The sequence below is a fragment of the Ips typographus genome, linkage group LG6, assembly GCF_016097725.1.
Source record: "Ips typographus isolate SLU linkage group LG6, UJ_Ityp_2.0, whole genome shotgun sequence".
Taxonomy (NCBI): domain Eukaryota; kingdom Metazoa; phylum Arthropoda; class Insecta; order Coleoptera; family Curculionidae; genus Ips; species Ips typographus.
In genome coordinates, this window is record NC_138427.1 from 6,284,879 (window position 1) to 6,310,818 (window position 25,940).

A 25,940-nucleotide genomic window follows, 5' to 3' on the forward strand; every position below is an offset into this window, starting at 1 on the left:
CGCTTTAGAAAGTTGAATCAATGAGTCACGTGGCTATAATCCACGTTTTTGTTTTGGACACATCATTTGTCACTTTTGACAATAGTCAAACAGACAGTGTCACTGTCAATTTTTTTTCTACATTTCAATTTTCATCCCCGTAAATCCTTATTTTTGTCTTCAAATAGCGTCTCAGGAAAGGAGGGAATCGGTTGTTTTCAGGTATTTATGTACTTTTCGGGATAGAAACTGGACGGGGCATCGTACTAGCGGCTAAATCATGGACCTTAATTTATCCAGTGATATCTGGAAAAATTGGGAGAAGACCGGTCGTCAAGAATTGTAAGTTGCTCCAGTGCAATATTATTTATGAATTTTGCAACATGTGTACTTACTACTTACTAACAAAATTTGTTTATTCGGTTATTCCTTAATAAATTCAGTGGAATTGTAGGTTTGCTTTGCTAGGTTGATTAATTTGTATCATTGAATACTGCTGAATTGAGAGGTTCAGATTGCAATATGCTACTATATGTTATTTTTTTGCCACATACAACATAAACCAGTATTGCAATTGTATTTGTAAATAGTGACTTGTTGAGTATATTATTTATTTACATCAATTACTTTCAGCTGGTGTTGAACCCTGTAGGCCTAATTAAAAGAAAGCAATTTAATTTTTTTCAGTCTGTAAAAAAAATCCAGATTTGAAAGAACTATTTTTCAAACAATATTATGTTAGATACTCTGTAAATATGAAGGCTCATAAGTCAATTGGCTGGGTGTTATTTGTTATGTCTGTAACTGTATTATATTCATTTGTAATTTATTTTCTTGTGTGGGTGTGAAATTTCAAACCTTTGTCCTGTATAGTAATAGCATTGTTTGGGTTCTTGATTCTGAACTGTTTGGGATATGGGTTTGCACCATTTACACAATAATTTGTTGTATATAATCCTGTAAATCAGTACACAATATTTATCCCATCCATGCAGATAGTCCATATCAGTTTGAGAATAGTTCCTGAACAATTCAGAAACATGAACCCAAACAAATGAGATGTATTTGATTAATAACAAAACATAGTGAAACTTATAACACAGTAAAGTAAAATAAATCATTATTTTACAACCATCTTGGATATGATTTGTCAGAATTTATATTAATATAAACACTTAATTAAACTACAATATGTTTTAGTAAAACTTGTACTTATTGGTAATTGTTGTTAGGCAGAAGTAGAATAACAATTTTAACTAACAATATAGCAAGTATAACACAAAAATGAGGTTTGGTCTGGTGAAATTGTATTACCTTAATATTCAAAGTTAGTATACTCAAAATAAGTTATTTTGCTGGATTTACATATTCCATCCCCATTGTCAGTTAAAAACTGTGAACATTTTATAAATCCATTTTCTTTAATGTTAGTAATTTTTAGTCATCGAACTCTTGTCTTTTAATTAAAGTACTCTCATCATCAAGAAAGTTGAAGATATCTACAATTACCTACTGCTATTGAAGCTATTGAAACAAATGACATGTGCATCAATAAATTCACACTTTGACTGGTGTTATGCTGTGTTTTGTTAATTTATAAATCCTGCTTCACCTATGTAATTAAACTAGAAAACTGCATGCAAAATTACTAATTTATTATATTTTTCATTCAATTTAAAGATATGTTACTCTCAAAAATATTTAAGAATAATTGTTTAAAGTCACACACTTGCAAACACAATAAAGCTGAAAAAGAACAACAGAGCTAAGTTGATGTTTAATTTCAGTATAAAATCATGTGGTACTCTACTTAAAAACCAGTCGCCAATTCTTGATGGGAACGTGAAAACAGCACCCATTGCCAGCTACATCAACCTGTTAATTGACAAAGGTGTTAAAGGGGTTCTAAAAAGGGAATCTGTAATGAACACTTTACAGGAATTAGTGGTATGAATACCATTGTTCAATATCATGTTCCATTGGTAAAAACAAACTTTTTTTAGTCCTTGCATAGTGATGTTGCTTCCATAGTATGTGACGTCCTGAACATGGTTGACAGTCTTACCTCACAGATAGAAGTGGAAGATTCCAAAGACAGAGCCAATTTCTGTCTTATTGTCAAGGACTGTGAGAAGGTATTTCAAAAAAAACTTCTGAAGTTGTGTAACTTTTGAGTTTAAAATTTTGTTTCGTGTTCTAGTTTATATCAGATAAGTTGCTCAAAGAAAGACTGGAAATTGAGACTTTACAGGAAGTTGGTATTTTGAAAAATAGGACTTTCTACTCGAAATTCATAAAAATTAAAACCAAACTTTAGTAAGTCACTATATTTTATATTCATAGTAGTTATTTTGTATTTGGTAATAATTCCAGTTACAAACAACGAAAATTCAATCTGTTCAGAGAGGAATGTGAAGGTTTTGCAAAGTTAAAAACTGAATTAAATAAGCAGTTTACACCAAGTACAGACCCAGACAGTCTTATTGATATTGTTCATTCTTTAATAGGTCAGTGAAACCTATATTTCCCAGAAGAACTTCATTTACAAACAGATTTTTTCCAGGTTGTTTCAACTTGGACCCAAACAGAGTTCTAGATATAATTTTAGAGAGTTTTGAAAACAAAACACAAGATGCACATATTTTTGTACCCCTAATTAAGAGTTACATTAGAGATCCGTATATTATAAGCGAAGTTTTGTCTACTAAGTTAGCTTTTCTAAAGAATTCGGAAGAAGAAATACCTTCCTCGTTTTACGTTTTGTTGGCCTATTTGTTGCAACACTCTTTAATAAGCCTGGATAATATTTATCCTAAGGTAAGTGCGTATTAACAAAACCATTTCCCAGGTTAAAGTTTGTAATAATTTAGTTGGTACCGGATGACAAAGTGATTCAAGACGATCACAAAAAGTCGTTAGCAGATGCGGCCGAATATGTTCGTAAATTGCAAATTATTTCTATCAGCAGTAAAGAAAAAGAGGACGATAAAGAAGAAACGGAATCCCCGGAGGACGTTTTTATCGCAAATCAAAAATTACGTGAGTTGTTAAGTCGATATTGACTCTGGGTCACTCAGGATGAGGAATTTTAGGACTATGTGAAGCTCTGCTCTTAATTGGAGATTGGAAAAATGCAAGGATTCTCATAAATTTAATGCCCGACCACTATGCTGTCGGTTTTGAACCTATTGCCCTGGCTATATGCAAGTTGTTGCATTCTCTTATTGAACCTGTATATGCCAAGTAAGTTTTGAATGGAAAAGTTGTTTTGTTATCAAATCAATGACTTATGTTTAGTTTTACTCTAAATTTAATATTTTTTACTAACGTGTAGACCCCATTGCCTACACCCAAAGTCAATCAAAATTTTGTTGCACTTTTAATGTATGTTTTGCTGACTGTATTAGTTTAATTTTTCAGGTATTGTCTTTTCGGCACAAATATCAACAGAAAACCAGTTCCACCACATCCCAACCCTATGGCACCAGGTGTGGTTCAAGGTTTTGTTGATTTAAGAGAATTTGTGTTTCCCATGTTGAGAGTTTTAGGCTCTTCACTTCACTACGATCCGGTGCTGATGAGTAATAATATTTTTAAAGTCGGTGATTGGTTAGTAGTTTTATTTTTTTTCAGGCAAATTCCTGCGTTTATTTAAAGCTATTTTGCAAGACATGGGCGTCGAGGTGGGGAAGATTTTTGAACCCGATGAACGGTCAATCCTATACTACGACGTACTGACGCTTTTAGACGTTAGCATTTTACCTTCGTTATCGTACTTAACCTGCAACTGTTGCATTGCCGAAGAGATTTGGAATTGCTTGAGACTGTACCCATACCAAAACAGGTTTGTATTTTGTTTGTATTTTTGGGCTGATAAAATTGTTGAGTTTGTTTAGGTATTGTCTGTACGCCAGATGGAAGAATGACACTTACTCGGTGTATCCGGAATTAATGAAGAAAAGAGCAGATTCAGAAAAACAGATTAAAAACATTATGAAACGAGTGAGCAAGGAAAACATCAAACCAGTGGGCAGATTGATTGGCAAATTGACTCACTGCTCACCCGGTTTTCTGTTCGACTATGTCTTGCTACAAATCCAAGTTTACAACAATTTAATCAATCCAGTGGTTGATTCTTTGAAGTATTTAACCAATTTGAGTTACGACGTTTTAGGTTATTGCGTTATAGAGAATTTGACTACTGCTGACAAAAAAAGGTAATTTGGTTGATAAAAAGCTTTGTGGAATACTTAAAGCTGTTTTCTAGAGTGAAACACGACAGCACTTCGATCTCAACGTGGTTGCAAAGTTTAGCAATTTTTGCCGGTGCTGTTTATAAGAAATATTCGATTGAATTGACGGGGCTATTGCAGTATGTGGCTAATCAGTTAAAAGCTCAGAAAAGGTTAACTAATGAAGTTTCTGATTTGCTAGAATAGATGTTTGATGAAAACATTTTACCGATTTTCAGCTTGGATCTTTTAATTTTGAAAGAAGTTGTCCAAAAAATGGCCGGCGTTGAACCCAACGAGGACTCAACGGTAGATCAACTGTACGCTATGTCGGGCGGAGAACTTTTAAAGGGCGAAGCCGGCTACTTTAGTCAAATTAGAAACACCAAAAAATCCTCCTTAAGACTGAAAGAAGCCATGAACGACAACGATCTGGCAGTGGCTTTATGCCTTCTAATGGCCCAACAAAACTATTGTGTCGTGTACAAAGAAACGCAAAAAAGTCACTTGAAGCTTGTGGGGAAGCTTTCCGACCAATGTCAGGACACTTTAGTTCAATTCGGGACATTTTTGGGATCTACTCTAACCGTTGAGGAGTATGTCACCAAGTTGCCGAGCATCCAATGTATGTTGCTCAACTATCATATTCCTACTGAAGTAGCGTTCTTCTTGGCCAGGCCGATGTTCAATCATTCTATTAATGTAAGTACTTTTGGTAGTGTGTTTTTCTGGGGTATTAGACTTATTTCATAATCGTTTAACCTAAGTGGGCATTTATTGGAAGTAAAGTAAGCTGAGGATGATTTGAATTTATAAAAATTGATTAACCAGCAAAAATATAAACAAAGACAATCAATCATTAGATTAATTTTATTGTGTCTTAGAATAAGCTGTCAAGGGTTAAACAACACAATATTGACTCAAAAATAACAAATGTGAAGGTGTAAGCTTTGTTCAGTGACTTCTGACTGTTGCGTCATATTCCTGATCTCATTTCACTAGACAAAAATCGAATAAGAATATGTGTTTTATAACGTGTTAGTATCAGTTATTGACAGAACTCCAGAACCATTTGGAAAATGTCAGAGACCTCTAAATGCTACTGAGAAGCTTCTTAAAAGTACCAGAGAGTTCTACAAGTGTTTTAAACCTTCCCATAACAGTTTTACATTACCGGGAGCTTCTAGACCCACTTTGAAAGTGGGATTTAGAGGAGTAGTAGTAGTTTTATTTAGAGGTCCCTGACGGACCTCTAAATGCTACTGAGAACTATTTAAAAAATGCCAGAATCCTCTACAAGTGTCTTTAAACCTTCTCATAACTGTTTTAAATTTCCGGAGGCCTCTGAGACGATTTTGAAAGGTTCCATAAACCTCTAAATGCTATTGAAAGTCTTTTAAAAAATGCCAGAGGCCTCTAGGACTGTTTTGAATGTGCCAGACACTCTAAGTTCTAGTGAGAATCTTCCGAAAAGTGTCAGAGCCCTCTAAATGCTACTGAGAATTTTCTAAAATGTGCCAAAATCCTCTACAAGTGTCTTAAACCTTCTCATAACTATTTTAAATGTCCAGAGGTCTCTAGGATCATTTTGACAGTTTTGACTCTTGTATTGCTATTGTATATTTTCTGACTAATTGATGGAGATTTTTCTTCCAATTTCAAAAATATATAATATATTTAGTTGTACCGTTTTCAAATTAATAAAATGTAAAAAATTGTAATTTGTAGCCACATTCGAATTGCTGCTTCATTCCGCGTGCAGAGCGAATTTGACGTCACAATGACGCAATTTAACAAAACAGTATATTGATCAACTGTCAAATTACATCATCATGATGACGAAATGTCAACATAATATATTATTTTGGAATCAGAAGGAAAAAATCTATCAACTTTGTATTTGGTATCACTTTTGCCATGGTTTATTTTATTCAATAACATTATTTGGTGATGTAGGAGAACCCTTATAACTTTTGTATTAACAGTTTTTTCCTACCTGCACAAAATAAAGTTGCCACAAGCTGTCTAAATATACGGACCAACCCTGTTACTGGCCATTTTTTTGTTTTTTATATTTTTAACCTTGTATATTATTTTGTGTTTGAAGAAATCCTCTACTTAAGTGAACCACTTCAGAACTTTTTTTTAAAGAATCATTTATAGACATATGTAAGAATGAGTAACATCTTTTTAGCAACGTTATGATCAGATCCGTAAATCGGATTCCAATTACAAGAAAATGTCCACTTCTTTGAAACATCAAAAGTACAACGAGGCGGTGCAGGAAATAATGGAGCCGGTTTACAGTTCGCTGTTGCCTTTGCACTCCCCGAAAACGTGGGAGGATATAACGCCGCAGTTTCTAGCTACGTTTTGGTCTTTGACTATGTACGATTTATGTGTTCCCGAGGAGATTTATCAACAAGTAATCGGTAAAGCTAGACAGCAGTCGGCTACTGCAGGCGAAACCAGCGGCACAAAAGGTTAGTTCAAAATAACCCTTATATTTTCTTTTGTCTTCTGAAATTAACTATTGTCATCATTGCTATTTATTTAACAGTGCCAGTCACCATGTTGCTTTTTCATAGTAATGAGAAATTAATTAAAATATTAGAAAAATTATAGTTGTGTAGTAGTAATTGATTAGCTGAAGGATCCTATTACATGTTCACACAGTCAACACAAACAACAAAGTTATGTCCTGAAGTAGTCCAATAAAACTGGTTTATTTAAACCTCCATCTCTACAGGAAAAAAAGAACAAGAGCGCTGCAATTCGTTGGTGGAAAAGTTACTAGATGAGAAAAAGAAACAAACCGAGCATGTAGAAAAGGTCCTCTACCGATTAAAACAAGAAAAAGACAGCTGGTTTTTGTCACGGGCAGGCAGATCAGCCAAAGCCGAATCGATCACCAGATTTCTGCAGCTGTGTTTGTTCCCCAGATGCACTTTTACTCAGATCGACGCTATTTACTGTGCCAAGTTCGTGCACACTATTCATATCCTAAAAACACCAAACTTCTCGACCCTGTTGTGTTACGACAGAGTGAGTTTAAACAACGTGTTTTCCCTCGCATCTCTTTTAATTAAGCGTGTTTTAGTTGTTTTGTGACGTAACTTATTCGATAATATCTTGCACGGAGAATGAGGCATTGCGATACGGTCGGTTCTTGTACGCCATGCTGGAGACGGTGATGCGATGGCATAAATCCAAGGATGTGTTTGAGAAGGAGTGCTCCAACTATCCAGGTTTTATGACAAAATACAGGTAGAGTTTTCATTTTACTGATATAAATGTTTACGGTAGAGTTTCAGAGTGAGAATTACATTTTTTATTTTGTTACATTTATTAAACTTTGATACCATTTTATTGCTTTAGAGTTAGTAATCATACCGCGGATAGTTTGGACAACGTGGGTTTTGAAAACTACAGACACGTTTGCCACAAGTGGCATTACAAACTTGCCAAAGCTGTGGTTACCTGTTTGGAATCCAAGGATTACGTGCAAATCAGGAATTCTCTGATCATTTTAATCAAAATTATTCCGTTTTTCCCTGTTCTCATTAAATTGGGTATGTGTGTGTAGATTTAAAACTTCTGTAAGTTTATTATGTTATTTAATACAGCTCAATTTTTGGAAAAACGAATTGAGAAAGTACGCGACGAGGAAAAGAACAACAGACAGGATTTGTTCACTTTATCAAGCAGTTACTTAGGACAGCTAAAACAACGATTGAATGGCGGTCATATGATGAAAGAAAGCGAATTTCACATTCCTGTTGAAAAAGATAAGGTTAATATTTGTAGATCATTTTTAATAGTTTTACTCAAAGTGTTTTTTTTTACTTGCAAAGGGAGCTAAAAACGGCCAGGAAACCAATGCTGCTACCGAGACAGCTAATGGAAATGAAACCACTAAAGTTAATGGTGATGCAAAAGGTTGGGTCAATATTAAGGGGTTGCACTGGTTTATTTATTTAAATTATTTTAAATTCCTTAGAAAGGGCTGCAAAAGATCAACAGGAGAAGAAAACTACACGAGTGGCAGTGGAGGCACCAAAGTCAGCCAGGGTTACTATTGAAGCGCCAGAATATGGGTAAGTTTTGTCTTAAAAAAATATTGTTTTTTCCTATTCTAACTGTGTGAAAGTTATCAAACTTTATAAAAGACATTTTGTTACACAAAATTTATTAAATCAAATTAAAAAATCTACAAATAAAGTCAGAGCAAAAGAAAAACGTTAGTTTTGTGCCTTGAATCTGAATTGATTTGATTGTAACCAATAATTACCGTGTAACAACTGTTTAAATTTGTATGCAGAAATACTGATAAACACGAGGACCGAGCTACAAGTAATGACTCGAAGGATAAATACAGTAAAAAAGAGGAGAAGCGGACAATAATTGAATATGATAGAGACGTGAAGAAAGATAGAAAGGACGAAAAAGAGTTTGAAGAAAAAAGCAAGCGTACGACTGATCAAAAAGTAAGTGAAGCATTGTTTTGGGCATTTATAGTGGGTTTTCTAATACATAAATAATTTATTTTAAGGAGGAGAGGTACATAGAGATAATGAGTCCAAGAGACGACCACCGATACTCCAACGAGAGACAAGACAGATTTTACGACGAGCGTAGCAGCCATTACCACAAAGAGGAACGGGAAAGTGGAGGAACATCGGGAAGTCTAACAAAGCTTGGGCAAGACCCCGAACCAGACAGAGGTAAGTACATTTTCGTACTGTTAAGTGATGCTGATCGTCAATACATTTATGTTATTGGTAAACTTGAAAATGTACAGAAAAGTAATCAGTTTCGTAAGTTGTTGTTTAATAACGCTTTTTTTGTTTGCTACTGCTGGCATATTTTAAGGAGGGTTTCAGATTTTCGAATTTCGAAAACTAGCTAAATATAAACTTTGATTGTTTGGTCATATATTATGACTTCTGCAGAATTTAAACTTAAAAACGTTCCTAGAATTGATTTAAATTACCAAGGACTTCTAAATACTACTGACAACCTTCTAAAAAGTGCCACAAGCTTCTATAAGTGTCTTAAACCTTTCCAGGGTTGTTTTAAATTGTCAGAGGCCTCTACGACCGTTTTGAATTTGCCAAACACCTCTAAATACTACTGAAAACATTCTGAAAAGTTCCAGAGCCGTCTGCAACTATCTTAAACTTTCCTAGAACTGTTTTATATTGCCAGAGGCATCTAGAACCATTTTGAATGTTCCATAGACCTCTAAATGCTATTGAGAATCTTCTAAAAAGTGTCACAGGCTTCTACAAGTGTTTTAAACATTCCCAAATTTGTTTAAATTGTTAGAGACCTCTAGTACCGTATTGAATGTGCCAAAAACCTCTAAACGCTACTGTGAATTTTCTGAAAAGTTCCAGAGCGCTCTGCAACTGTCTTAAACTTTCCCAGAACTGTTTTAAATTTCCTGATGCCTCTAGGATCATTTTGAAAGTTCCATAAATGCTATTGTGAAGTTTCTAAAAAATGCCAGAGCCTCTAGAACCGTTTTGAATTTGCCAGAGGCCTCTGTGCTACTGACAACCTCCTAAAAAGTGCCACAGGCCTCTACCAGTGTCAGACCTTTCAAGAATTGTTTTAAATTGTCAGATAGATTCAATAAGAAAGTGCCAGTGGCTTCTAAATGCTACTGGTAACCTTCTACAAGTGTTCTAAACCTTCAAGACAACGACAAAAGGCATTTATTTCAAAACATATTTGAGTAAATCACAAAGTTTGAAACAGGTTACCAAACAAAAGATTAAAAATACAAATGTACACCAAAAAAATCAATAGATCAAGTAACAAGTTTAGTACATAATCGTCAAGTATAAAATCGAAAAAACGAAACATTACATTACAACCGACTTAAAAAACTTTTCATGAGCATGCACTGGCGGGGCCTATAAAATTCATATATTCCCTTAAAGAGTATGGCTCCATATTACAGAGTATAAATATAAGGATGTTTTAAAGCTACTTGAACCTGTCAATGTTTTTAATGATACAGGCAGCACATTGTATAGAGTAAGACATGAGTAGGTACAGTTTCTCTCGCTCAGAGTCAGATGGTGTTTAGGGTAATTATAGTTACATAATTTGTTTCTAGTGTCAAAACCATGTGTTATTTCAAAACGGGAAAACTTTTCAGAATGCATCTTTAAAAAAACAATACACTCATAATGTATAATAAACCTTGTATATGAATTGTTTAAAATTGCCAGAGGTCCCTAAATACGACCGAAAGAAAACCTTCTAAAAATTGCCAGATACCTCTACAGTCTTGTAGAAATAGTAACCCTTGTATAAGCCTGACAAGTGTTCTAAAGGTCATTGGCACTGACATATTTAAAGGCAGCCTAAGCTAAGTTTTCATTTTACTGTGACATTTTGCACATGACCCATACAGTCAAAGCATAATATAGCTTAAGTGGAGCCCGTTTAAATAGATCGGTGCAACTCGCCACAAACCTTCTAAGAATGGTTTAAAATTACCAGAGCCTCCTAAATATATCTGAAAACCTTATAAAATGCCATTCTTTATGGTAGCTCTTGCTCTCTTCTAAACTAAAACTATAATCATTTTGACAATCATTCCACATCACATTTAATGAAGTCACTGAACAGATTATACCATAAATGGTTAAGGCATAAATAAGACGATCTAGGACTAAGTTAATAATTAAAAAAATTATAACAGAAAACGTTTTTTAATATTTTGTCTTGGTTTTCCAGATATTAAAAGAAGAAAATTGGACGTCAGTTCCTCCAAGGTTAGTATCGGAATAAGATAGCATCGGTACAAGTTTCAGGGTGTACTCATTGATTGTTCGCAAACTATTCATCACTTCCTCGGGAGATTGGGCTGGACTGTGTAAAACTTCATTCCCGCTTGTCAGAATTATCGCGATACCCGACACCCGTTGTCCAATCCAGTGAAGCGTCCTTCTACCATACCAACCAATTGTAGCTGTCAATTAATCAAGTAAAAGAAAACAAGACGCCATACACAAAACCGTTAAGACTACAAAGCCTGATGCTATAGAAGAATAGAAACATTAAATCACTGAAAATATGCCTCCAAGCGAAGACCGTCAGTTCAATAAAAGCACCAACAATTGCAACATTTGTGAATATAATTAACTAAGCCAAGAAACGAGACGCTGCAGTACTGAACCATTTTGAAAGACATCGTGGTTACCAGAATTATACAACACTGAAAAATAGTACTAAACATTTGAAATGGATCAGAGAGAACCCGGATATGAATTCATGGGATAAATGAGTCCTGGATCTATCAAATTGACGAGAATCAGAAGTAAAAAAGAAATCCTACTTGGTGATCTAATGGGGCAACCACTCAGCGACACGGAATTCTAGTCTGCGATTCCTGAAGATATAAAGTTCACGAACTCTAAAAAGTGTTGGTTGTGTTTTTTATATTCTTGAAAGAAGTGCGATTCTGACAGCCCAATCTTCCTTGATTTTCTCTGTCCGAAGTTGATTAAGCAGGTAAGTATGTAGGTTAATTATAGTTTAAGGGACGACTTACGCTTGTCTGCCTACCAAAATGACAATTAACTTTTTTACTTTTACAATCTTGGTGTATATTCAATTCAGTCAAGAGCAAAGTGCAATTATTTAAGTTGAAAAAGGTTAACACTACTTGTTAAAATGAGTTGAGCAAATGGAATGAAATATCTTTTCTATACTTTGTACACAAAATTACAATTATTTCAGTTTTGTTTGATCTTGTAATTAATTACATGTAAATACATATGAATTTTTAAAGTTTACGTAAGTATACGGAAATCGCTATTTGTATATTAAGAGCACAAAGATGTATATTGCGGTTTTCAGCGCGCTTGACCTTTTACCAAGTTCTATAACATCATATCTTAAGTAAGTTAAAATTGCAGAGCACACTAATATTACTCTTTCTACTCGGAAAAGTAATTCATAATGATCAATAAGTCTTTAGTTGACTAAAGAGATTATTTAAGATCCCCTTGTGACTTTTCATTTTAGTTTAAAGCTAATTTTCACGCGCCATGAAGCTTTTTTTGCCAGTATCAGATGATCTCATTAATCCGCGTTTTTAGGCAGGATTACTTAAGAATTACAAAAACCTGTATTTTTTGTCCTCTTTGCTTGAGAGGTTATTAAACTGTTTGCAATTTATTTAAAGCCTTCTAACGGTTCTTGTCAGAACTTTGGTTGAGTTCTTTTGTGAATAAAGGTATTTTTCTGCCCAATTGTTGGGCAGAGCTGTTTTGTCTCTGCGTATCTTTCTCTGGCGACTTCTGATTTTTCTCTTCTGTTTCTTCAATTTTATAATGAGATGATTTAGTCTTTGTGTTTTTTTTTGTGGTTGATGAGAATGGAATAAGTTTTCTCATAGTTTCTGTCTTACTCAATTGATATCACAAAGAAGATGATTCGAGTCCTATCCAGTTACCAACTGTCACTACTACAATCCACAAGATTTTTTCTGGTTAGCAGGACAATCCTTTACGTAGATTACTAATAGACTACAGAGTCTGTTGCTGTACCTAGTGAATTAATTATTAGAGGAGCTACATTCCGGATTGCTCAAGAATCCTCAAGCGAGGACGGAAACTAGAAAAAGATGAGGTAGTCCGTTCTTATGTGAGCGGGAACCGTACGAGCATCAACTGGACTTTCTATAACGCCGATTAACGCTTAAGTACTGAAAAACACAGTTTTGGACACTTGTAGACTTATTTTTCCTGTTTTTAGTCAGTTGACCGTTGACAATTTAGCTTGTTTGATGCGACTGCATATTAGGTACTTTTCCAGTTGGAGGGCTAAAAGGACTGTCAAAGAATATAATACCACCCTTAACGAGTTTTTTCCCTTTTGTCACTGTTTTGAAAGCTTAATCACTATAGTTAAGTCAAGAAAACCAGTTGATAGTCATTTAGTAAAGAAATTTTGTGTCAAACTTTTCGCAAAGATTCGTATTAACAATTAAGGCAACTACATCTTCAGAAGTCAAAATGAACGCAAGGACGGGGGACCGTCTCTTCCCTTCAAATAACTCTATTATTTGCAGAGCTCCAAATTTGACGATCGGAAAAATGTTATATCTCAGTCGGCTGATATTTATACTGTAAAGGAAGAGAAGAAGGAGCGATCCTCGAAGGCGAAAGAACGTCGAGAAAAGTCTGGCGACGACGATTCTAAAGAGTTGAAAAAGGATCGTAGATCTGCCAGAAAAAGGGTACCAAAAACGACACCTACAGCGCTATTGATTTCTTTATCCGTTTCATGTTGAAGGATCGATTAGAGGAGAGTTTGCAACAAGACTCGACCAAACGGAGGCGCGACGAGGAAAAGGCGAAATTGTTGTTGCATCAAAACGGTGACAAGTTAGAAGCTCCTGCACCGGTTGCCCCCAGGGAGAAACACCACAGGAAGGGCGAGTCTAGGGAAATTAGAGAACCTAGGGTGCGCAAGTTTGCTGAACGTTTATGTTTCAAGGTGTATGTTGTTTTATTTTAGGAAATATCGCCACAATATTCGAGCAGCAGGGAACGATCTCATGAACGCTCTCACGAACGCAGTGAGTCCAGGGAAAAACAATATCCTTTTTATTAGCTGCTGTGTATAATTTTTAAGGCAACTTCAAACCGTTTTTCTCAAGTTCAAAGCTTCTTTTTACAGTCTTCTAGTTGTTTTCCTAACTTATCCATTCAGAATCAGTCATATATAAGGCGTTTTTATCATTAATTTCCCATTCCACTTATAATCTCGGTGATCTTCTACACCGAGAAGAACCTCTTCCCATCGTTTGTTCCATCCATTATCCTTTTCTCAAAACTCTCTGTATTTTGAGGTTGGTGATGATAAGGTTTTGGTCCCCGGAAGTGGCGGTTACGTCATCATATGACTTTCTTACATGCTATTTAAGAGCAACAAAATATCGACGTCTTAAGGTAGATGCCAGTGTTGCCAAATTGCTACTTGTGTCTCATTTTAGAAAATAATACTAAAAGTAATGTACCATCATCATAACGGTCTTTCTAAGCGTCAAGTGATGTTTATTGTAACGTGTCAATGCTAATTATAGAGTCTAAATTGTTCAATAAATCTAGTAACAATAGGATACAAATATAAACTTGGCACGTCTGAAGCAAACCTCGACTTGAGTAAATGTTAATTTGACAGCGCATTCGATGACGTAACCACCAACTACGATGGCTTTCTCTGTACCAGATGTCGCGGTGAGTCGTGGTTTAATATTTTGTGGAAACACAACGTTGCTGCCACGTCCATAAATTCGTAGAAACTAACACCACAAAATGATCGAATAGGATTCCTTAACAATTGTTTACCAGGAGGAGTTCAGAAAACAAACGCAGATAGCTACTACAATCGGCCATCCTGTCCGAGACTTTGAAAATGATGGCCAGGGACGCACTGAGGAAATAATTAATGCTGTATCCTAAGTGTTTGTAAATGTACTTTATTGACCTTGAAATAGATCTTAGTTTTTGACACTGTCTTTTATTTGGTAGTTCAAGCAATAATACACTACCTTTACAATGAAATACCTTATTTATATTAACAACAAACAATTAAATTGCGTTTTTATTATTATTATTACAATTCGCATCGTAGCGGTATAAATATTTTATCTGTAAGTACCACCGGAATATAAATAATAATAATTATTAAACCTACGCTAATAATAATTTTTAAAATCAATGAACAGTCTCACTCAATCACTCGCTATAACTTACTATATTTTCAGGCACCATTCACACGTTGCGGCACAACAAAATAATAAATAATTAAAAGTAGTAACATTGGTCTTAAAAACAATTTCCAGTCGATCGAAACTATTACATGTGGGTTTTGTATCCGATTTTCATTGGTTAAATCAGAAGTTAAATTAGAAAACAATATTAAAATTAATACACCTCATTACACTCTAAGTAACCCATCTCACAGTTATCACCGGACCGACCCCGTCTTCCAGCTTCGTACAACAAATCGAAAGTGGTTTTTGTAGCTGATTTATCGAGGACGAAGCTAGCTGCGTAGCTGTAAATGAATTAATTACTTAAATCATTGAACGGTCAGTTAATAGTGACGGAAAGGTACCTTCCAATATTGCAGAACAAAGAACTTGGACCAATGTCTCTGGAACACTCGTTGTTAGCTTGGCAAATGTATTTGGCCATGCAAGAACCCTCATTCGTGCCAAGAGATCTGACGTATCCTTTTGCCATGGTCAAACCGGCAAGAGCGGCATCGCTGATGGAATCTTTCCTGCCAATGGTTCTGGCAGCGATTGATCGATGGGAGAAAGAGGTTTTAAGGGCGTCCAGAAGGTTGACGATGATGTTGATGAACTAGAATAGATAGTTAAATCGTTTGTAAGTGTTGGGGAAAGTTCGGTTTGGTCCTGTGCATTGGTTGTTATTACTATCAGAAACCAGTAAGTTGTCATGTTATTACTTGTGCTGATTAGGTGATTTACATGTAAACAAATTAGACGACTTGAATATCAAGTAATTAAGTGCTTATTGCTGTCACCTTGGGTCGGTTTTATCAATTTTATATTGCCTTTCCAGGAGTCACAGACGCTCATAGAAGTCCAGGATTTTTCTGAAATGGATTTGTCAACTATCTTTTGGAGTAAAGGTCACTCCTTCCAGATACTTTGTCCTCTTGGAGGTCTCCGTTTCGATAACGCAGAATCGAGATTTTTTCTCAGCTGATAGTTTTCAGATTATGATATGTCTTTTCTGATCTGAATCAAGAAATTCATTGGCTCTTGGAGGAAAAGGCTGTATCCGTAATTAGTAGTACTTGGCAAACTAGCTCAAGGGTTTTAGACCGTAGAAAAGCTGAATCAGTATTTTCGACACAAAATTTGACCCGCAATATATAACTGTATGAAAACTAATACACTACATACTATAACTGTTGGAAACTAATATAATTAACGGTCTAAGAAATCAGAAAAGTACAAGAGAGGTTGAGATGTCAGTGGGATTAACTAACTATCAAGTTCTAAAATCGAACTACTACTAACTCGGTAGTCTAAGCAATCTGCAAAATAGATGGGTTGGCTCTTCCAGACCAGGCCAAATTTTGAGAAGAAGCAAAACTACTTGTTTGTAACTGCATGTTGCCTCGCTATGTACAAATGTGGTGAATTTCACATAAAGCTTATATACACACATGCATGGGATAAACCACTATGAAAGTGCTTTTTATCAATATTTACATACCTCTCCAGCTTGTTTTGCCATCATATTGACTTGTTGAGGATCCCTGGCTCCCATAACAGACGATACTACAGCGGCCAGAACTCCCTGTGCAATATACAAGAAGCCAAACTAACTACATGACCACCTTTTGTGTAAGACTTTTGTAGAAAATATAAAAGAAGGAAATCGGGTGATCTTCAGTCTGTAGGAGTTTTACGATTTACCTGTGAGTCTTAATGTAAATTGTTTATGGTAAAATAGGAGTTTTCAGTTCATATATGTACACAAAAAAAAATAGGTACTCTACTTCAGTCAAACCTCGATTTCATGCAGTTTTAACTATATAAATTGTTATTAATTCCTACAGCAAATCAAAGAAAAGCGACAACATGTCAAACGTCATCCTACGGTTCCGTTATTACCTATAAAAGCAGAACCGTTAATGTACACATACTCGTCGTTGCTTCAATTTACATAATTCAGTCTGAACACGTATACCTAGACTAATAACTATACCAACCTGCAAAGGAGATCCACCGTTATCAACTTTATCGATACCATCGCTCTGGGCTGCAGCGCCACCGCCCAAAATCGCAGTAAGGATTTTCAGACCAACGGAAAGTAGGTTGGCCCAAGGTGAAGCAGCTGCTACAGGACCTTCATCTAGTCCCTCAGACTTATTAGGACCAGTGGCAGTGCCTCCACCTGGATTGAAGATCATCTGCATGATCATACCTGAAGAAAATTGGGCCATTGAAAGACAAGTCTACTACCATCAAGGCTCTAGAATAAGCAATCAAAATAAAAACGACTACCTAGTAAATTTGACCACGAAAATCCACCTCCTGCTGATCCAGATTGGGAAATGTCATTGCTTTGGACGTCGTCCAAATCATCCAAAGCTACCTTTTTGATCGCGTTGGGTTTTTCCGCAAATTTTCGCTCTCCCCTCGATTGGTTTATGGATGGTTGCACTGCACTGTGGACGCCTTTATACCCAGGAGGTGGTTGACTGTTGGGGTAAGCCATGGTGCTTATGAGGGCACCACTTACCAGCAGAAAAAGCATATTATATCCTGCTATCTTTGAATTCATGACTCTAAAGAAGAGAAATTTTATTAGTGTAAAAAATACAAATTAGTTGCAGGTACAAATAAGGACTTAAGTTTACTATCCTTAAGAGCCACATATTTCTGTTAAGTAAACGTTACATTTAAGTCATGAGTTAAAATGAACAACGGTCTTAAAATTAATGCCCTGAATTATGAGTTACTCTGTATAATACTAATGGAATTGCCAGGTTTACTTTGAATATTAAAATGATTGATGTTTAAAGAATACTTAGCTGAAGAGACTTTGAAACTGTAAATCCAGATTTAAGAAAAAATTATTTGATATTAATAGCTAATTTTTTACTTTTGAGCTTCCTTAATCTAAGGTAGTCAAATTAAAATAAAATTTAAATAAATAATTTATCATGATTGTCTGTAGAACTGCTATACAAAATTTTTAATAATTATGATTATATAAACAAATTTCGTGTTGTAACTGTGTCATCTCGGAAAATTTATATGTGATTACATTTAACCTAAAACAATAGCGTGTCGTTAACAATAGCAGGTTTTCAACAATACCGAATTATTATATTGTTTTTGAATTAAGAAAGCAGAACCAAGGCAGTCTTTGATAGTTATTGTTGCAATAAATGATACTATTAGAACAAACTGTACTTTTTCAGTGGCAGTAAATTAACATCTCAAAAATGGGCTGAGGAAAATCCAGGTGAAAACTAACAACAAACCCAACCATTATAATGTAAACACACGGAAGCCTCGATTTTAAACGCAAATACGACACGAACAATCTCAATATTTGCTCACCGTTACACTAATTAACGTTAATTATATCTGAAAATCTCGAATGTTAAGGCACAGTTACAGAAGACCTAGTGATCTATTTTTCTTCCTTTAGATATGTCATTATATTGTTGGGTTTGAATATGCAACCCTATAGTCTCTATTTGCTTTATGGAAAACAATAATAAAGTTTCGTGTTAATTGGAGTTTTCATTAGGGAATTCAGGAGTCTTGTCCCTTGTATACAATAAAAAAAAACCACTATATTTGATTAGTAAACTGGGTCACTGGGTTTTTTAGGTCATCTTTAATAACGTGTTATTGCGAACGTTATAATTATTATGAACCTGTACCTGGAAACTGGTTGAGTTAAAATCTTCGTCAAAAGTGTTATTAAATGTCTTGTTTTATAGATGCATTTTTTTGAAAGCGCCGCATTCTGTTCGTATTTCGATTTTCAAATTTCTTAATTGCTGAATAACAACAAGAAAATAAAACCACCCTGTACAAAAAGTGTAATTTCAAAATAACTATCTTAATAACTTAAAATTTTTTAGTACGGTTATTGTGTAACTTCTTCAACAGAAATAGGGACTTACAGAATAAAAAAGCAAGCTAAAGAAAGAACTTTTACTTAATTAATATGCTTAGAGCGCCCTTATCATACAAAGTCGATAGGGATAATTAGGTTTAGGCCCGGAAATCACATCACTTTACAGTTTTGCCGACGTTTCAACTTAAATTAACTTTCAGATTTTTGTTATTTTTATACTATTGCCATTACTGGTCGGTACAGCCCTGGTTGACCACCTTGTATTATTAAGCTACTACCTTTTAGTTAGTTAGCCCCCAAAAACCATGTTTTATGTTTTAAGGCACTTTTAAGGTGTTTAAGTTCAAATGTTGAACGTTTACTGATACTTAAAACAACGGCGTAACATTTTTATAGCATATACAAGACCTTCAAAAACATATTAAAAATGAAGTAAAACGTTTAACGCTTCTTAATTGTGTGATATGATATAGAGCACAACAAAGTATGCAACTAACTGAAAGTTGTGATAAATGGAGATTTAATTAAGAAGTGCATTGCAGTCGACTAGCTATACAGGGTGTCTCATAACGTAGTGTCACTATACTCAATGTACAATGTGTTAAAGTTTTGTTAATTTGTCATTTCCATTTGGAATTATGTCAATAAGGTAAAATCTGTGGTACTCAATAGTGTATAATTAAAATTTTTGGTAAACCAGAGTGGTGCATTATCATGTCAGTTTGCAAGTAGTGGACGAAAAAAAAAATAGAAAATACTAAATATCACTCTGTATTTGGTTTTATTAGAATATTTGATCTTGTACTAATAGCAGCGAATATTCTTGACAAACAAGTCCAAGATCGCAGCTTTTCCACGGTTATTTTCAAATTAAGTGTAACACAAGATGTAACAAAAATGATTTGAAAGTTATCATAAAAAAAGATTTGCCACCCTGTATGTGATTTAAGTCTTTTTTTACTGGCTTTGTGTGGTAATTATAAAATAATATAACTGCAATATCTACGGTTATTAACTAGACACTATACAATAATTAACCAAACGATTTGGTTACGTGGTTTTTACACTCTGTATAGCGATAGTTCCGGCTACAGAGGCGGCACATATCGGATACGAATAATTGTTCGATGAAACTTTTACATTAAGAGAATATGGGACGTGTATAAACACAGTGAAATTTAAACCCGTTATATTCGCTTATTGACGTAGCATTGGTTGTTTTCACTTATACTGTTATGTTCAAGAATGGTATTTTCAACTGATTCTCGGTTCAAAAAATTGCTATTTTTTTTTTAGGAATTTGGGAGGAATGATTTTTGGCTGCACCTCCCCTTTTATTTACTAAAAAATACACTTATTCGTTCACATCAAATTAGTTAAAATGCGTTATAACAATTTTTATAAAAAAAAAATATGAAAATATTAGCAGGTGCATTAGGGCCTGTATTGTACTCTGTGGGCCTACCCACTTACCTGATTTAGTTTTGATTGATCACTATCGGAAACGCACGGTATGAACGAACTGACACGCGAAGACCTACAAGCGCAAATGCTTCTTCAAGTACCTTGAACTTCACTTTATATACGATGACCCACTTACCTTCGTCGGCTAACAGAATCGGTAGAAGACGTTTTTAAACTGCCGCAACTATTTAGACCGCAATCATTGGCGTCGCCAAATTGCCCGAAAGCTGTCATCATCATCAGTTTCGATTTTTAATTCATTTTTTAAATTTTTTTTTACCCGGGGGAAAACGGGCGTTGCACTTGACTAATTACAGAAAATAGGGAGAAAATCTTATAAACTTAGCATATAATGTGAATATATGAAAGTTCCAACAGTATATCACATATTAATCTAAAAAAGATGCCATAACAGTACTTCGTAATATTTTGATGTTGATAACAGTACCACACCCAAGTGAGAATGTGTGCGACGCCAGATCATAAAGTAACAGGTTTCTTCCGTGAAGATTTGCTTATAATTATATTAGTTTTCTTGACCCGACCAAATTCCACAGTTCTAGAACGGAACATCAAAACGCAAAGATTTTCAATAAATTCATAAAATCTCCCAAACCGTTTTGGTCAATTCAATACGTTTAAATGAACTGAAAAATGGAAAAGTGTATGCAATGTGTGGAAAATAAAAAAATTACAAAATAAGCAACCGTAGTAGTCAAAATATAAGGTATACAACTATGTATGTTACTAAAAGCAACAATTGAAATTTGTTAGTTCTTTAAGCTGGGGGGACAGCCCACTAAAATGTATAGCGTCTTAAAATCCTGTGTGAATAAATCCTTATATGTATAGTGGTCTCTAGGGCGTCATTACAAACTGTCCCAGGAATATCGTCCGTACACGGGGAGAGGATACTGGACACCTTATTAAGACATGTATTGCCAACTGTTTTCCGCCAAGTATAGGATCTTCGAAAATACTATCAAGTATTGATGTCGTCTCAGTTGGTAGTAGCTGGTCAGAGTAGTCAGTAGGCACTTTGTTTTTTTTTGGCAGGGCCTTTCTGTTCTGTCTCATATTTACCAAACCCACACAAGACATTGTTCTTCTTCTGGGTCAGCGCTTCCAGGCTATTCCAGAGTTGTTGTGCATTCTAGAACCCGTTTAGAGTACCCTTTTTTACACACTGGTGGCAGCTGATGGGTTGTCTTGCGGGCACTGCTATGACACCACATGGTACCGCTCATCCACTAAAGCACTCGTGCCCTCTTGGAGGCTGCTCGTGCCCTTAAGCCGTAAAGATAGGACTCATAAGAGATTCGTAGAAACCAACTGGTTTACAGTGGTGGAGGGCTGATGACTGGTGAAGAGTTTATACTATGACTACAGCGGAGAAAAAAAAATGTAAAAAAAGTTCAGAATTCAGCTGCTATATTCGAAGACTTAAAGAAACTGTATACATTTTGTAGTCAGAAAGACCCGGATAACTGTATTACTTCATCCAACAAGGAATTTGGAGGCTATGTTGCTTAACAACTCTTTTTATTGATATAATAAACTTCCAATTTACAAAAACATATTTTGTCGTTCAAATTTTCAAAGTTTTCAGAATAGGGTTTTACAATAAATTCATGGGATTTTTTCTTGAAAAGCATTTTTTGGACATTAATCGTTATTTGGCTTTTCAACGGAATCCTAAGTTAATGCTGTTATTTGTTGTAAAATAATAATTACTAATTTTACTTTTCGAGATGTTTTTTAAACTTTTTCACAACTTCATAATTTTTTCCAACCTGAATATTAGGAAGATTATGATACATTTTTTTACAACAACGTTAGTTTTAATATACTAACGTAGTGTTTTTTATTATCGAAAATAACTCTTATGTCTTTGAATACAACACACATGCAGAGAATGTGTAAGAATCCGAGTGATTGAGACGATTTTCTTTAAAGCAGTACCTAATCGATTTACTGTTTACGGAGACTCTACTTTCACTTTTACCAGTCGAACAATGTTTTTTTCATAAAACATGGCGGCAAATAAACGTCCTCATAAAAGAAGATCGCTAATGGAACACTTTAGTAAAAATAATAAACGAAATTGTTATTGAGGATTGAGGGAAAATGTATTAAAAATGCTTTACTAGATTAAATATCTATATTACGAAAACAACATCCAACCACCACAAAGTGAGAATATTTTTAATTAATTTTTTCATTTGATTTGAAAATTGTATTTGACCACTCTGTTGGCGTGATAGTTACAACAAAATGTTTCAACCTTAATAATTACATCAGTTCATAATTTTATTATTTACCTATAGCAGAAAACCCGTTTGCTAATTGAGTGATATTCTTGATGAGTATCTTAGTCAATTCAATAAGCTGAATTGAAATACACTCCAAATAGTGTTACAACATGACTCTTCAATGTTTCATATTTTTGATGTAGGAATCGCAAGGTTTTCTTTTATTAATGTAAACTGGTCGCTTTAGATTAGATATACAGGGTGTCTCACGATGAAACACATCAATCTTTATATGAAAAACTATACATAAGAAAGTTCTCAACATTTGGCAGCGTAATAAGGTTCAGAATGTTTTTTTCTAGTAGTATATCAATCAAATGACTTTCATTGTGATCACCCTATATTTCAACTCAGGTGGGAAACTATAGTGTCTTAAAAAACAGAGCAGATATTACCCAACAAAGATAAGGTTTCGGTGACGTCAAATTTAATTTTCTAATGCCTGTTTTCCCGACATTTCCAAGTCGATTTTAAGTTTGAATGTGACACATTAGAGGCAAAATAATTAAAACTATCTAAGCTGTCCTGCTCAACTTAGTCAATGTTGGGGAAACGGACATTACCAAACCAAAAACGTCACTGCAAACTTATCATTGACAGACTTTATGTTAATTTATTATATTTTATTATATTTATTTTAGTTTTTTGATATGGTAAACTTGTTAACTGTAAACAAAAGTGCTTTCCATCACCTAAATCAATATGTTTACACAAAAAAACACCAGTAAAAATACTGGCCGCTTTACTTAAAACTAAAATTATCAAATAACATTTTTTAATATTGGAAAAAATCCCTTTAATCAATAATGTGAGCCAGAATAATCATTGGAAATGTATATGTAATATAAAGTTAGTGGAACAACTCAAAAAACGTGAATCATAAATAAAAAAAACTCAACATTGGTCCAATAATATAACAGGTGACTTAAAAAAAAAATAAACGCATCAACCCTCTTTTTATTGTTGGGGTGGTGGGCTTTGTGCCACTATTTCCGGACCAAGCTTGGACACTAAAGCAATCGACCTGGCGATAAAAACTTTAGCAAATTGGGGCACGTTAGGCTTATTAGCCAAACTTTCGAAAAACAGTCTCAATTCCCGGAACATGTTTCTCGTGTACGGGTTTCGTCTGGACGCGTACCTTTGCACCAGGAATTTGTAGTATAGCATAGGAGTGAGAATGCCCGCTTTACCGCTGAAATTTCAAATATTTTATAAACTTTAACTTACAGTTTACACTGTAAGTCACTCACAAAAGCACCAAAATGACCGTGAACGGCATCAGAATGATCTCGGAAAGGGAGATGAATCTCAGAATGTTTAGATACAAATGTTCCACCACTAAAATGAGTAATCTGCAACCCCACCATGAGTTTTGGCCAATAGTCTGCAAAAATTAATTATTAAATTTTAGAGTGAATTTCTGGCGCTGCAAAAACTCATAAAGTGTAAAAGTTTCTTCACAGAGTTATGAAATCGTTTTGTACTTTGTTACAGGATTGGTAAAAATAAAATAATTTGTAAATTTTACTCTTATAGCCCAGCAAGTTTAAATGAGGTTTAAATGAGGCAAATTTACTATTTTTGTACTCTGTATGGAGTGTCCAAGTAACAGTGTAGTATGTACAGGGTATAGAAAAGGTTGATCAAAAATATTGAAATCCTAAAAAATGTACAGCTACAAATTTTGTGATTCTCATGTTCCCAGTTAAAGTATTTTTGTTTTTTTTAGTATTTATCTGAAACTGGCAACACTGTACTACTTGTGCTTATTGTAACAGATATACAATATTGAAGCACAGTTATTGGTTAATAAACGAAACAATAAATATCATTTTGTAGATCACAGTATAGATTGAAATTTAATCAATTAACTGCAGTGAATAAGTAAGATCTGGACAATTAGTAAGAATCAAGGGCAAGAACTTTACACTTTGGCTTCTACTGAATGTTAATAATAATTAAATACCAGCAATTTGCTCCCCAACAACAGGTAGACTAATTAATTTTATTTAACCTTTTAATAGAATGTAAATTTAACACTAAAATATTGCAGTAATTTTACTGAAAATAAAAAAATTATAAATAATTACTTGAAATACTTACATCCAATAAAGTCAAGGAATAACTGGATGCATGGAGAATACAGAACAGCACCACCGGTAATAAAACCACTAGTAATTTTTGTCAAGGAAATATGCAAAATTGATAAAAAACATAAAAGTGTGATTTTAAATGATGATTTTTACTTAAATCACATAATTAACTAATTTTATTCACATGTGAAATGCATGTTTTTAAAATAATTAGCAGTCTCAAGTACAAACTGCACATTTTTTAACCAACTAAAGGTCTTTAATCATGTGAAAGGATACAAGTAGCTGGAGCTACATAAATGAAGATCAGTGAATAAAACAAATAGTGACCACTGTCTTCCATGAGCAACTCAGCTAGAAATTGTCTGGAAAGCTGAACTCTTCCTAAATGTTGATGTAACCTCAAGGCACTGACAGCTGCATTTGCTAGTAGAACTTTATAATAAGCACTTTGAGAGTCTCTGAAACAACCAATAATTTATTAGACCCATTCATTATGTATGTAATTAAGAATGACTTTCCTAACAACAACTTACAAATACACTTATAAAATATTTTAAAAAACTTACATAAAAATTGGTATGAAATATCCTATAGCAAATATAATTGCTAAAACTCGAATAGCCCACATTCCACAGTCAATTTTATTTGCTATTACATGAGTCTTAAGAGCCTCCAGGCCCCCTGGACGTGGAGGTGCACTAGTGGAGTCACTCATGTTAATTTTTTACTTTAAATTCAGTTTTTGTTATAAGCTAAAAGTAGTAGTTCCTGTGGAAAAAACGAGGTTTTTAGGGTAATTAAATACATGTAGATATCATAATTCAATACATCATCAAAAAGTTGTCTTACTTGTAATGCTGAAAAACGGGATCAAACCCACAGAAGTCTTACTCTAACCTCACTTGGCCAGTAATATACCAATTTTGGTGTTTATTTAAAAATTTTCGAGTCCAAAAAATTCAGGTACATTCGAAAAAAAGCATGTAATGGAAATTGTCTATTTAATAGCACATAGCACGGTAAACTGGGTAAGGCATGTAGAAAGTAAATAAAAGGGAAGGGGAGTAGGATTAATATGTTAATAATTAATTTGACAGATCAGATCAGATGACATGCTCTGTGACAGCTTGCATGTGGCAAGAGGACGTGAGACACTATGTCAAATGATTCACATACCCTGTG

General features: G+C 34.5%; 3 protein-coding genes across 6 annotated transcripts; 1 reads left to right on the forward strand and 2 right to left on the reverse strand.

Moving 5' to 3' along the window:
* The first annotated feature begins 125 nt into the window (after positions 1–125).
* Positions 126–14,750, forward strand: tho2 (THO complex subunit 2-like protein). Its single transcript, XM_081981820.1, has 27 exons — positions 126–321; positions 1,767–1,926; positions 1,983–2,114; positions 2,180–2,295; positions 2,353–2,486; positions 2,543–2,796; positions 2,850–3,018; positions 3,072–3,222; positions 3,400–3,560; positions 3,613–3,823; positions 3,876–4,196; positions 4,247–4,384; positions 4,451–4,913; positions 6,406–6,694; positions 6,961–7,256; positions 7,312–7,478; positions 7,590–7,783; positions 7,838–8,004; positions 8,066–8,150; positions 8,212–8,308; positions 8,533–8,698; positions 8,764–8,935; positions 10,965–11,002; positions 13,306–13,473; positions 13,530–13,700; positions 13,755–13,834; positions 14,588–14,750. The coding sequence occupies exons 1-27, from the start codon at positions 260–262 to the stop codon at positions 14,616–14,618; spliced, it is 4,593 nt and encodes a 1,530-aa protein (XP_081837946.1). The 5' UTR covers positions 126–259; the 3' UTR covers positions 14,619–14,750.
* A 41-nt stretch (positions 14,751–14,791) lies between these two features.
* Positions 14,792–20,510, reverse strand: LOC145730573 (uncharacterized). 4 transcript variants are annotated; one of them, XM_081981842.1, is made up of 6 exons: positions 20,357–20,510; positions 17,287–17,573; positions 16,995–17,209; positions 16,496–16,579; positions 15,360–15,610; positions 14,792–15,299 (listed from the first exon to the last, which is right to left on the reverse strand). In XM_081981842.1, the coding sequence occupies exons 2-6, from the start codon at positions 17,567–17,569 to the stop codon at positions 15,167–15,169; spliced, it is 966 nt and encodes a 321-aa protein (XP_081837968.1). In that variant the 5' UTR covers positions 17,570–17,573; positions 20,357–20,510; the 3' UTR covers positions 14,792–15,166. The 4 variants fall into 4 exon arrangements, with proteins under 4 accessions (XP_081837968.1, XP_081837969.1, XP_081837971.1 ...); XM_081981843.1 differs by having other exon boundaries at positions 17,290–17,573; positions 20,357–20,509; XM_081981845.1 differs by lacking the exon at positions 16,496–16,579 and having other exon boundaries at positions 17,290–17,573; positions 20,357–20,509.
* A 1,979-nt stretch (positions 20,511–22,489) lies between these two features.
* Positions 22,490–25,838, reverse strand: Kr-h2 (transmembrane protein 33-containing Krueppel homolog 2). Its single transcript, XM_081982793.1, has 6 exons — positions 25,608–25,838; positions 25,325–25,526; positions 25,035–25,216; positions 24,766–24,833; positions 23,913–24,046; positions 22,490–23,854 (listed from the first exon to the last, which is right to left on the reverse strand). Exons 2-6 carry the CDS (start codon positions 25,471–25,473, stop codon positions 23,617–23,619), a joined length of 771 nt encoding a protein of 256 aa, XP_081838919.1. The 5' UTR covers positions 25,474–25,526; positions 25,608–25,838; the 3' UTR covers positions 22,490–23,616.
* Positions 25,839–25,940: the final 102 nt, after the last annotated feature.